Below are 13451 nucleotides of genomic sequence, written 5' to 3'. Positions count from 1 at the left end.
AGTACTGCTTGTTCCATGAAGGAAAACCTAACTATTATGATTAATGCTAATTCCCTACAGATTAGAAGTTTTCTTAAACTTGTTCCTAGGTCTAAAGCATATAAAGAGACTACTGAACAATGTAATTTTACATTGAAGAAGTTATTTTTCCATCATGCACTCCATGAATTATTTTATTTACTTAAGTGTTTAGAACTTATTACTCCTACAGGATTTATTACCACTTGCTCTTTTAAATCAAGGTTTTATGGTAGCATCCAAATATGGCCAACTAGACAACACAGCTTTAGATCCTACCCATTTAAAATTCAAAAGGCATTTTCTCTCATGGCATTCCATTCTAAAGACAACTATGAGTGACACTGTATATAGTTCTGCAGAGGGTCGGAATTCGACTCTAGGCTTTCTTAGACCCCAAATCTGCCTCTGACAGACATTATTATCTCCTAATGAAAGGTACCAAATTAATTCTCAACAACCATGATCACATCTACGAGTTTCAAATAGATCCCTAAAGTTTCCTAATTTCTTAAGTGAAACCAAGAGCCTGAATCTGTGCCCAGTTCACAGATTTAAAAATACTTCAAGATCTATGTGTATTTTTTTCAAAATTTTGACAGAAAGTGATCTTGGACTTAACAGATAAAAAAGTTTTTACTTTTTTATATGATAAAAATATTTATTTCTTTATATGACAAAATAAATCAGACATGAATGGCATACTGCCAAAGTGATGACAGGAGCTCTATGATGCTTCAAATTTAAAATCTGCTTCTAGTAAAGAGGCACCTTCGCAATGCTCCGATAGGAATTAAGCTTTCCTTTTCTGTGAGGTATCTTTCTCTCTTTTAGGTTCCATTATGTTGTAATCGACAGTTACAGCGTAGTAGAGGGAAAAAAACAATTCTAGTTGGCTGTTAAAAAATAGTTTTTTCTACAACTTTCTGACCTAAGGACAATGATGAGAAACTTTTACAAGCTACACAGATGGTCCGAACTTGAATGTATACTTTCTGACCCCCAAATCTTCCTACCCCAGACACCAGAGTAGTGTGGAAACACAGTGAGCTAAATAAAGAAAAGGGGAGGAAGCCTTCCTACCTCGAAACAAAAAGAGAATGTGAAATCAGAATGGCCTCTTCAAAGCTATTGTTCGGATAAGCCATGTACCCTCCAACAGAGCTGGACACTGAGAAAACATTTCTGTAATACCTACTTCGTGTAAAGAATGTAAGTGGCACAATCAGGTTATGTGGTGATTGTTACGCAGTGGTTTGAATAGTTCTCTTTTTGGCAACAGTGAAGGTGACTTCCTCTCTGACACAGGCACCTTGAGACTGTGTCTGTAGGGAGATCTGGTCTGGCCAAGCACACAGCAGTGCCTGTCAGTAGGTGACAGGGATATGGCTCTTCCTTGGAATACAGAGTGAGCATATATGTTTCACATGCCTCTTGCTTCTCACTGTGAGGCTTGGTCCTTTTCCTTCAGGTCTTAGTTCAAATGACACCTCCCAAAGCCATGAGCCACCCTATCTGAAATAGACATCTCTCTAGTAAAAACTCTATCATAATCTGAAAGTTTATTTACTTGGTGGTTATCTGTGTCTCCCCAACTGCAGTGCACGCAGTAAAGGTAAGGAGCCTTGTTGGTCGTGTTCTCTGCTCTAGCACCAGGCAACACATATGGGGTGGGATGAGTATTTGTTGTTCCCCTTTAATCAATCTCTCCATCATGTTATCTATCCTCTTTTTGAAATATTCCACAGGCGTTTTGCTCCTAGAATAAAATCTAAACTCTATTTAATGACCTACAAAATTCTCCACTTGGTCCCCACCCACTTCCCTAAACTCACACAATATCCTCAGTGACTCTCTCAATTCCTCACATATACCAAAGTTGTTTCCAGCCTTTGCAATCATTTCTTCTACCTGGAATGCCCTCCCTTTCAAACAGTTTGTTCTATTTCCTGCTCAGCTATTTAGAGAGGTCCTCCATGCTAATGAAGCACGTACTCCCCCTCCTCCCCTCCGTCACGTATTATACCATGGCTCTCCAAAAGAAGTTGGGTCATGTGGTTTCCCCCATCAAATGTTAGCAGGGGCATCATCTGCTGTATTCGCTGTGTGTAACACGGAGTCAGGCACTTGTCCAATACTCGTGTAACACAGAGTGAATACTGTGCTAGTGGGTAAGTGTCACCAAGAGAGAAACAGCACCACATTTAATTCAATTGCTCAACCAGGTTTTATAGACTAACTCTGTATGCAGCTGGCCTAACAGAGGGAAAACTTGAACTCTCTGCTTAGGTAGTTCCTATTTATCATGCCAGATACATGGTCTTGCAATGACCTCGTGTGTCCTGAATCTAGAACCACCCTACTACCTGCAGCTTCCTGTACAAGGTCCAAGTATTTCCTTTACAGTATCTGGAGCTGGTATCATCCAGTCTCCACTAAAACACTTAGAGTAATGCGAGCTTACTACATCATAAGGCATTTAACACTCAGCTCAAAGATGCTTTTCTATAACTTCTACCCGTTATTTTTGTGCCTGGCACACCCAAGAGATAAAACAATGTGTTTTCATTATCTTCACAGAATATCTCTTCAGGCTATCTTCACTGCTTTCAAGTCTCCTTTTCTCCAAATATCTCCTTTCATCAATGAATATTAATTTCCAAACTCCTTGCTACTCTGGACATGTTTAAAATTGTTACGGTTATTTTTAATATGGCATCCAGTTTTGAACACAAACTGCTGACGATGCTTGACTCACAAGCAATGGCACTATTATTCTAATAATGTGGTTTAAGAATTCAATATTTTTTGAACCCTTGTCAATACTAAGAACTCAGAACTCACAATTAAAGAAATATCCAGCTTTTTTTTCATATAAACCCCCTTCATTTACTCCACTCAGACCATAGGTGTGGGTTTGAATAAAGGAGATAAGCTGGTGTGTTTGTAAAATGTATCATCTTGAGTGGGAATGATGAGTATGTGAAGGAGGAGGAGAGAGGCCAGGTCTGGAAAGACGGAAACCACACTGAGTGTCCTGGGTGGCGGGTGAGGAGACACTGTGCATTGGGGACACACGAGATGTGAGCACACTGTGCTTAAGGAAGAGCAAATTAGCCAACGTGATGGTGGACAGGTGGGAGGCAGAAAGCTAGTTAGGAAACTCCTGCAATGAGTTAAGGGGGGAACGGATGTCTGACACACTTCACAGAGAGCACAGGCACAGGAGGCCAGAGAATAGCTGATTTATGAAATCTTAAAGCATGGCTGGTTCTCCCCCAATTAAAAAAAAAAAGAACAAAAAACTTTTGTTCCCATGTTCAAGTAATAAATGTGGTGAGCCTTGCCATGCGAGGAGCTAACTGTTCTCTCTGGATCTGTGCTTCCCACTCCTCAGCTGGGATGCCTCACCTGTCCCTGAGGGCAACATGAACTGTATTGTGCTTTTTCTGACTGGAATAGGGTTATGTCATCAACCCATTGTACGCCATAAACGTCTGTAGACGCAAGCGGCAGACCTCCCCTACACACCATGTGCATCTATAAAAAAAAAAAAAAAATGTTTTCCCTAAGTGACAACCCTGACCAACTTTAAAGTCATTTTTCGTGAGAATTTTCAGCTGAAAATATTCAAGAACACCCGGATTGTGAGTAATGTATTTATTTGTGTAATATTCATTGCAAATTAATTTTTTTAAATTAAATTCAAAATATCTTGGCATGTGGGGATGGTTTCCTTTTTGGACACGTGGCAGTTAACTGGTTAAACAATGTGCTGCAGGATTCCTTTTTATTTGCTATAGACTTTGAAACCCAGAGATGCTCCCTGTTTAAGAAATATCCTGGGACAGTAACAATGCCACTTGTACATTCGCTCTGTTATACCTGGCTTGCCTTGGCCTTGATAAACAACTCTATTTCAGGTTTTCCCAGTTCCATGATACCTGGTAGCATTGACAGTCCATCAGGAAAACATCAGCTGGTGATAATATCCTATGAATACAGGGAAAATGACTCACAAGTGACTTACTCGTTAATAACCAAATCAGGAGCAAAACAGAGCATGTTTGCATTTGATTGTCTGTATGATCTCCAGCCCAGGGCAAATGCCATGAGGAACATCCATGAATATTGCAGTAGGGTCATTTGGTCATCCAGGTGTAAGTTCCTGAATCCTGAGTTAAGAGAAATAAAGGTGTGAGGAAAAGCTGTAGTTGCCAAAGCAAAGATCATCTCTATGGAAACTGCCAAAGACCAGGTATGAGCTAGTCTTGTTGGGGGACCTCTAACAGACAGGGACATGAGCACCCAGCTGCTTGGTGACATGTGAAGATCAAAGCCCTCAGTGCTCTGTAATAGCATTCAATGTTTGAAACCTTCAGAGCAGCCAGTTTTTGTCACCTCTTGCCTACTTAAGTAAATATAAACCCACCTTTTGCCTACTTAAGTAAATATAAACTTAACTAGAGGCCCGGTGCATGAAATTTGTGCACTGGGGTGGGGGGTCTCTCAGCCCAGCCTGTGCCTCTCACTGTCCGGGAGCCCTTGGGGGATGTCTGACTGATGGCTTAGGCCCAATCCAGAAGCCCTGAGCCAGGCTCACAGCTGGTGAGCACAGCGGCGGTGGTGGGAGCCTCTTCCACCCTTACAGCAGCGCTAAGAATGTCCAACTGACGGCTTCTACCTCTTTCCTCTGGCAGTGTAGGGATGAGAAAAGGTCAGTCACTTCAGTCTTCTCTGTCTCTGGTTGTGTGAACAGAGCTTGTCAATTCCCCTCTAGCTGTAAAGTCAGGGAGCCTTAAAATATTCTACTTTAGTCCATTTTGACAGTGTTACCATGTCTAATTTTTACCAATTTTACAAATAACCAGATTTTTAAAAGTGATACAATGAAGGAAAACAATCTGAAATCTAAGAAATAGTTTACATTTTCTTCTCCTACTTAAGTGTAAAAGGAATTTTGAGTAAGTTCTGTTAACTCTGTGATGTTACATCATCCTATCTGAAAAGCAGGGAGCAGTGTAAAACTTTTACTATAGACTCTCCTATAACTAGAATGAGGAACAAGATAACACCATGGGACCATGATGATAAAGATTCAGAAAGTTTTTCTTTAAGAAACAGACTCACAGAACAAATTGGTAGTTGCCATAGGAGAGGAGGAGGATGGATGAAAAAAAGTGAATAAGAGGTACAAACTTTCAGTTACAAAATAGTCATGGGGATGTAATGTACAGCACAGGGAAGAGTCAATAATATCTTAACAACTTTGTACGGTTACTAGGCATATCATAGTGATTATATCATCAAGTATAAAAATGTAGAATCACTATATGTTGTATACCTTAAACTCATACAATCTATAATAATACAAGCATAATATGCTAATTAGACCGGATGTCCTTCCGGATGAAGCTGGGCTGCGAGAGAAGCCTGGGTCCCGGGTGCCAGAGGGAAGCCGTTGTCAGCAGCCAGGGGAAGGAAGGCCTACTCTTGCATGAATTTCGTGCATCGGGAATCTAGTAGTGTATAATAGCAACTATAATTTTTTTAAAAAGGAAAATACAAAATATGTGTCTTAGCTGTGTCACCGTTTGCACCTTACCTGGTATTGCCTTTGCCCATTTCACTGCTGCGATCACCTGTCGCCCACCTAACATGTTGAGTGTGGTCATGATCCGCCAAGCAGAGTCTGGGACAGAACAATCATATCCTGCATACAGCACCTCCGGCTCAATGACCTCCAGCAGTGACACCAGGGTAGGGGTGAGTTGTGGTAATGTTGCAGGAACTATTGTCTTGTTAGCAGAATTTTCAGAAGTTTCCTGTGAGACCCCGGTAGTGGCCTGCTGAATTCCTTTTATCTTTTTCTTTGTTTTTCGAGCTATGAGTATTAAAAACACACACACAGAAATAAGTTGTGATGGGAGGTGGCAAAGTTTATTGAAGAGTTATTTTAATTTCTCAAACTATTTAGATACGAAAGAGTAGAAATGGGTGTGTTGTTGTTTTTTAGCAGTTATGATAGTGACATGGAAAAAGAAAGGACCAAGAGAAATCCATTTGTATATTAATTTCTGCTACAAATAAGTTACTTCTTTATTATAGTTATATTTTATACAACATTAAGTGTCTTACAATACTATATTAAAGCAGTCTAAACAAATCACTTTCATAGATTCTTTTATAAATTAATTTCTCCCTCACTTTCACTTTAAAGTCAAAATTTTCATTGGTTAAAGGCAAATTTCTTTTACTATCAATTGAAATAAAGAATCTAAGCTTGTAATACCAAACTAGAAACTCTGGCTTAAGGTTACTCTAAATTATAATAACATGTATAGTGAAGAGAGCTATACTATTTACAGCCATGCACAAACGCCCCTTCTTATCAAGAGACGATGACGTGGCAGGTCACACACTGAAGACAGTAGTAGTTCTAAGAGCAGAAAAACCATTTTTTTTTTTAACCTGTAATAATGGATACTATTTAGAACTAAAAACATGAGGGAGATGAAGAGAAAAACCTTTACATTTCTTCACATAAATTACCAGTGGGTAATTTTCCTTTTATAAGAGATTTCTATTGATGACTATAATCCTAAAGCATCCATTTTCATATTATATGTAAAGTAACTACAGCTCTCTTGTAATTTTGACTTAGTTTGGAACAGTGTAATCAAATGGCAGCATGGATTCTGTAGATTTCTGAGTAAATGAAGTCTTACCCTTTGCTGTTTAGTGACAAATAAGAATTACATTATTATTTTTTAGCATATGTGCTGCTGAAGTGAGCACAGAATTATAGGATTCTTGAAGAGAAAGTACGCAGAGCTCCAGGGAAGGGTAAGGACTGTCATTTATATGAATAGGGAAATGTACCTGTCTCAGTTATCAGAGATGCAAACACATTTTGCTAATGGAAAAGTGCTAATCACCTTTACACATAAAAGACAGTTTGTTGAAGATAGATTTTATGGCAGGAACTATTATCCCTATGTCTGGTGTTAGAGAAAATGTCCTGCCATTTCCATTGAGTAGAATAGTCCCACTTCTTACTTGCTCTGTGCTGAGTGTGGCACTGAGAAACTTCAGAATTTTTAGTCAACATTTCAAAACAGGATCATGCCAACTTTCATTTATGTTCCCGCACTATATGGGAGACACAGTATGGTGCAGTGGTAAAGAGCACAAACCTGAAACCACCATGGCTGAATTTCAGGTATTGGTGCAAATTATTTTCTGGGCCTTAGTTTCCTCTTCTATAAAATGAGGAGAACATTGGCGCCTACCTTGTAGGGTAGTGGAGAATTAAGTCTGGTAAAATGTGTAAAATGCTTAGAACAGTTCCTGGCACACATTACATGCTAGGATAAGAATGTCAGTACCTCAACTGGCCTTAGCATATTTTGAATTCAGACAGTGCAAGTCTACAGAGGAGTGATAACGTTTTAAAAAGGACATAAGGAAACCCTCTAAACAATCAAAGTATCTCAATGAAGCCCAGATCTCAAAACCATGGCATGCACTTGGTTGACAAAGTGAAAGAACAAGCACGACCCAAATCAACCTACTGAAATCGGACTGCACACCCTCGATGAGCTCTAACTGTAAAACGCAGAGACTGTGTGTTCACACTCCACATCAGAACCCAAAGGAAAGGATATGACAAGCTGGGAGGTTAAATTTTAAAAAACCTTCTGTGACTCAGCACATAATTAGTTTAATTTCTTACTATTCACCTACAGTCCTAAATGAGGACTGATGCCTCTGAATAAAGCTCAAAGAGCACATCCAATGGCGGGGTACTGACTAGAGCAAGAAAGGGCACTAGGATGTTTCCACAGAACTTTAGCAAGGAGTTCTTAATTGAATACATTAAGAACTTACTATTTTAAAGCAATTTAGTTAATAAGATTTTTCCTGTATATGAAGTTTCTGACTCCTTGGAGCATATGGTAGATTAACGTTCAATATGTGATCTCTACAGAAGTATGCTCGAGTCCGGGATAGGTCCACTTCCTTGTTAATAAAAGTAGAGACATCTTAGTTTAAAAGTTAGCTTTAAGGTATTAGATATGAAATCTAATAATGTCATAAGCCTCCTTGCCTTTAAATTCCACTTGACTCTACACTGAAAATAAAGCTGTATTTTGGAAAGATCACAATACACCTTAAAATGAAGTATAGAACATTTGGGATGACCATTAAAAACCTTTATCTGTTTTCAAATTCTAGGCACTTCAGGCCAGGAAGAAGGCTGCCTTAAAATATACCTTGAGAATTCTTTGGTAGGGGCAGCAGTACTAAGCTACTTTTATGGAGAGAATTGGGCTCTGAGTGAGCCAGTGGCTTCTGCGAAGTTACTCTGGGGTTATCATGAAATTTCCTGGCTTAGGGGAAACACTCCAGTGAACAAAAGAATATTTATAAAGATTATATTGTTCTTAAGTATTATGGTCTGCTAGACTATTATGGTCTGCTAGACACTTCTGGCACTTACTCCAAATAAAGGTTTTATATACACTGGAATAATTGAACACAAAAATGAAGCTTTTTTACTAAAACCACACCTATGCAAAAACTCTATGAACTTCGATATTTAAAAGCGTTTCGGTTTTTCTACAAATTATCAACTGTATGATTTGTGCTAATAGTTATATTATTAAATGACAAACTGGAACTATGTAGTCACATCTATAAATCTTTGTATTTAAAAACACGTACATAGTACATGCTAGAAAGCTCTAATAGTCTCCTATCAAAAGAACCACGTGGCTTCCATCCTCCCTCTAATATCACCATGTCTTGTTTAATTGATCACTCTTTATAAGATTGGCTTTTCTAAAATACAAATCTGATCATGTCCTCTGCCATTATTTTCACCTAACTCCTACTCAGCTTTTTTAGACCTAAAATTCAATGTTGCTTCTTCCAGGACGGAATTAGGTGACACTATTCCGTTTGCAGTGAGCCACCCTGTTTTGTGATTTGACTCTAGAACCTAACTAGACAGGTAATTGCTAGAATACAGGCACTGATTCATTGTCTTGTGCCTGCCTTCTTGGTGAGCACTGCTGAATGAAATGCTGCTATCACAACAAATAGAAGCACATGGGCTGTTAGATCACCATCACCACGTTCATCGAACTTGCAATTTCAGTCAAAGCAGAATTCCTAACTTTCCAGAGGAACATTTTTAAACGATGACATCAATGTTAATTATATAACTTGTTACATAAACAGGAATCTGAAAATCAAACTTATACCTAGTTTCAGGTTTCTTCTTTACTTGCACAACAACAAACCAAACCCATCCAAGGCCACTTTGAGGAGTTTCTCCCCCTTGCAGATCTACAAAAGTAATGTCTCAAGTTTTGTAATTCTCATTATTATACAATTTCCTTTTTCAGTACATAGTCTGGCTATACTGACTTCAGTAATAAGAGCTGGTGAATAAACTTAAGCAATAATGAAATATTCATTTAGAAATTCCTACTTTTACTGAATAATATAAAATTGTGCCAGTCAAGCACATATATACCATAATAACTAAATTATTGCAACCTTTTACTTATATTTTAAAAAGTAAAATAAACTTTCATATGATACAGAGACAGTTCCGTTCAGGCCTGACCCTACCTTCCAGGTTCATTCCAGCTTGAAGACATTTGCGATAGCGGCACGCAGGGCAGTTTTTCCTTCGAATTTTATCAATGATACAATCATTTCTTCCAGCACAAAGGTAATTGTGCTGTCCTATAGGGAAAATAAAGGCACTGTTAAAATTTCACAGGTCTCAAAGGAGATGCTTTCTGGAATGATTCTGTCTGTTTCTGTTTTAGGCAGAGCGGAGCCAAGGAGCAGAGGCACTGACTGAGGAAGGGACAGTGGAACTGCCTCCATTGTCGCTGCAAAGATCAACTAAAAATGTCTTTTTTTATTCTATTCAACATATTCAGAATAGTGTATTAAACACTGTATGGCAGCATACAGAGAGAAGAGTGAACGTCTCACAAACGGGACACCGCCATGTGAGCAGCTCTCAGATCAAGAAGCAGAGCAATACCCCACAAATGCCCACCAAGGGCAACTCTTTCTTGATAAATTGTGCTTTAAACAGTTTCTTGTTTTAACAGTTACAGGAGATGTCTGTACTCACTATTTTATTATGACTTCTGACCTAATGCTAAGGAGGAATAAAGAAAAAGGAAACTGGTTTTAAAATACTGAGTCCCAAAGGGAAATGACTTTCATGTAACATTATTCTACCACATGCAAATAAAATGTGCTCCCCCTCCCAATATTAAAGGAAGCTATAGGTAAACAGTTAATCTTAAAGGTTAAGGTTGCCATCAACTAGTTAGGTGAACACAGACTTGACAAACAAAACTACTGCAGATCCTACAGAGACTTATTTCACATGCTTTTAGAATATAAGAATGTTTGAATTCACCATTAACCGCCCCCCCCCCCAAGTATTAAAGACCACTACTGTCTAAAATCTTGTGGTGCCCAGTTATTAAATAATGTGTTAGAGGCAGAAGTACAGTTTTCACCTGGTGAAAGTTTTCACGGAAAATTTCAAAGGAAAAGACTGAAAGTGCCCCCACCCCATATGCATAATCTTGTAATTTTCTTTGAACCTGGTTGGTGAAGGAAACCATCTGAGGATGTGCTGGCCTGGCAAGAACCAAGGATCCTCCTCCACAAGATGAGCATCTATATATATAAAAGCCCAAGCGACTGTTACGACCGAATGACCGGTCAACTGGTCGCTATGATGTGCACTGATCACCAGGAGGCAGATGTTCAATGCAGGACCCGCCCCCTAGTGGTCAGTGCACCCCCACAGCCAACCTCCCACGGTCCCTACCCCTGGCTGGCCAGTCCCAATAGGGACTGGGCAAGACAGCCCCAATTGCCGGCCAGCTGAGGGAACCCCACCTGTGCATGAATTTGTGCACTGGGCCTCTAGTATCTAAATAAATACATGAGACAACTAAGAGTCCATGTACTTTACACTAGAGGGGGTGGTCTTCACAAGACTGCAAGCCATTTATCTTCTCAAAAATAAATCATACTCAAAGAGAAGAGAAAAATTCAATTCACTAGGTTGACTATACCTAGTTCTGATTTTTAGGGAAAGATCCTTTATGCACAGGACAACCTAAGACTTGCCTGAAAATAAACTGTGTTTACTTCTTCCTAATAGGATAAGTCACAGTGCTCTTTAAGCATTAGTTTTGGGTAGATGGTTAACTGTGTCCAGTTCAACTCTTTGTGAGGCATAGGCCACAGAGCTGACTAACAGCCCTGCTCCAGAACTGCTCTCCAAGGCCAAATGTCTGCCAGCTACTTCAGTCCTGTCCATGCTGTGGACGTTTCCTAGCTGCTTTACTTGAACATAAAGTGTGTCAAGCCAATAATTCTACCCAGTAATTCTATCCTCTATTATAGCAAAAGTAGGAACAAGAGATGTACCCATTGTTGAAGCAGTTATAATATAAAGAATTTTGGCTCCATAAGAATATCGCCAAATCACTGTCCTGCAGTTACTGGAAAAGGCAGTTGAAAAAACTCCTCATTGCTAAAAACAGAAAAAATTCTAATGCTCTATTTGTATCCAACCAAAATATCAGAATGTGCATAGGGTGCTAATAATGATTTCTTTATCCCAGGTATGTCTTAAGCACATGCAAGATCTGAGCTAGAGGATCCATGGGCATTGTGTATTTAAGTTAAAATTAGTCTTATCTGGTTAGTAGTATGAAATTGGGCAAGTCTGTGTCTAATTTATAAAATAAGGAGTGGTCACTCTTTTATAAGGCCTGGACAAGAACCACTAACGTCAGTCCTTGCCAATCCCTTTGATAAGACAAAGGGATGTCTTAGTTTGGAGTCCCTGTCTTGTACCACTTGGTAAATTCCCATTCTAACTAATAAATACAATAGAGAGTAGACATCAGGAGAAAAGCCTTCAAGCCAGCTGAAATTTCTTAACATTTTGTTTGCATCATATTTTTGTGTGTGGTTAAAACCTATTTTTGGCAAGTGACTCTAGTTTCTATTTGTGGCAGGTGTGGTAGCCAGCCTCCACGATGGCCCCCAATGGTCTCTGTGCAGTCCCTTCCCATACTCTGCCAGGGCTGGTCTGTGTAACCAATAAAAACATGGCAAAAGTGACAGCACGTCACATCTGAGATTAAGCTGTAAAGACATTGGTTCCATGTTGGTTAGTCTCTCTTGTGGATCGTTTGATTTGGGGGATGCCAACTGACAGCAGGCTGGAAGAGCCACACAGTGGGGAACTGAAGCTGCTGCCAAAAACAACGCTAATGGGTGGCAGGAGCCTTCAGAGGACAGCAGCTCCATCAACAGTGTGATGTAGCCTCACAACTGCCCCAGAACCACCTGGCTCAGAGCTGCTCCCAAATCTCTGACTCGCGGGAAGGGCATGACACAGTAAATGCCTTCTATTCATTGTGGAGGTAATCTGTTGTACAATAGATAATACAGGAGGGATAGTAAAGTTGTGTGTTCTTTTTTAAAAAAATACTTTACGTTTTAAAACAGAGTGATCTAAGAACAATGTTAGTAAGTAGGACCGGGATGCACAGACATGAACAAGACCCTGAAAGTGCTATGGGACACAGGTACCACACAAAGGGTATATCCTAGGTTTTCCGCAGTTTATATACTCTGTTTGAAGTAGCCAAGTTTTCAATGTGAACTGTCAGCTTGAGCTTCTCTGTACCTGCTCTCAAAAGCAGTGTGTACAGTGGAAAGTGTACTGCTAAGGTGTCGGGAAACCCTGATCTGAATTGCAGCCCTACTTTCTAGCTGTGGGATCTCAGTAATGTTTATTAACTTTTCTGAGCAGCTGCTTTCTCAGCTGTAAATCTGGAAAATTAGCAACTTACCTGGCTGGCTTCTGCAAGGTTCTTCCAATAGTGCCTAGCACACTGTAAGGGCTCAATAAATGATAGCTATGAAACAATGCCCTTGTAATAACTTTCAGAATCTAGGTAGATGATGAACAGACAGGTGACAGGTTTTTATCATATACCTCTCAGGAAGCCAGGGTGACACTGAAGTTAAGAGCCAGCTGTGTTACAATCTGAGTTCTGCAAGCTAAACTCTCTGAGCCTCAGTTTCCTAGTCCATCAACTATGAATCCTAACAGCATCTAAAAGTTCACAGCTGTCAATTAGGTGGTATGACATATATAAAACAAGGACTTCATGCATGGTAAATTACAGGTAGCTGATGCCTATCTTCATACTGACCCACCAACAAAGATGAGATGTACTATTGTGCAAAGGGAACATAAAAAAATGGGACTTACGGGGAAAAAAAGATCACTAAACTAGTATACAAAAAAGAAATGGAGCTACCCATGTATGCAGAAAAGAGACACCCAGAATATCAAA

At 39.5% G+C, this 13451-nt stretch overlaps 1 protein-coding gene across 3 annotated transcripts in view; it reads right to left on the bottom strand.

Moving 5' to 3' along the window:
* Positions 1-13451, bottom strand: part of NR3C1 (nuclear receptor subfamily 3 group C member 1) — a 106088-nt gene that overhangs the window by 14347 nt on the left and 78290 nt on the right. For all 3 annotated transcript variants that reach the window (XM_036312855.1, XM_036312854.1, XM_036312856.1), the window contains exons 4-6: positions 9661-9777; positions 5624-5902; positions 4049-4193 (exon numbers count right to left, since the gene is read on the bottom strand). In XM_036312855.1, coding sequence (XP_036168748.1) covers positions 4049-4193; positions 5624-5902; positions 9661-9777 — 541 coding nt within the window. The remainder of the gene's footprint in view (positions 1-4048; positions 4194-5623; positions 5903-9660; positions 9778-13451) is intronic.

The sequence above is a fragment of the Myotis myotis genome, unplaced genomic scaffold (assembly GCF_014108235.1).
Source record: "Myotis myotis isolate mMyoMyo1 unplaced genomic scaffold, mMyoMyo1.p scaffold_m19_p_6, whole genome shotgun sequence".
Taxonomy (NCBI): Eukaryota; Metazoa; Chordata; class Mammalia; order Chiroptera; family Vespertilionidae; genus Myotis; species Myotis myotis.
This window is presented reverse-complemented; position numbering and strand designations above follow the sequence as displayed.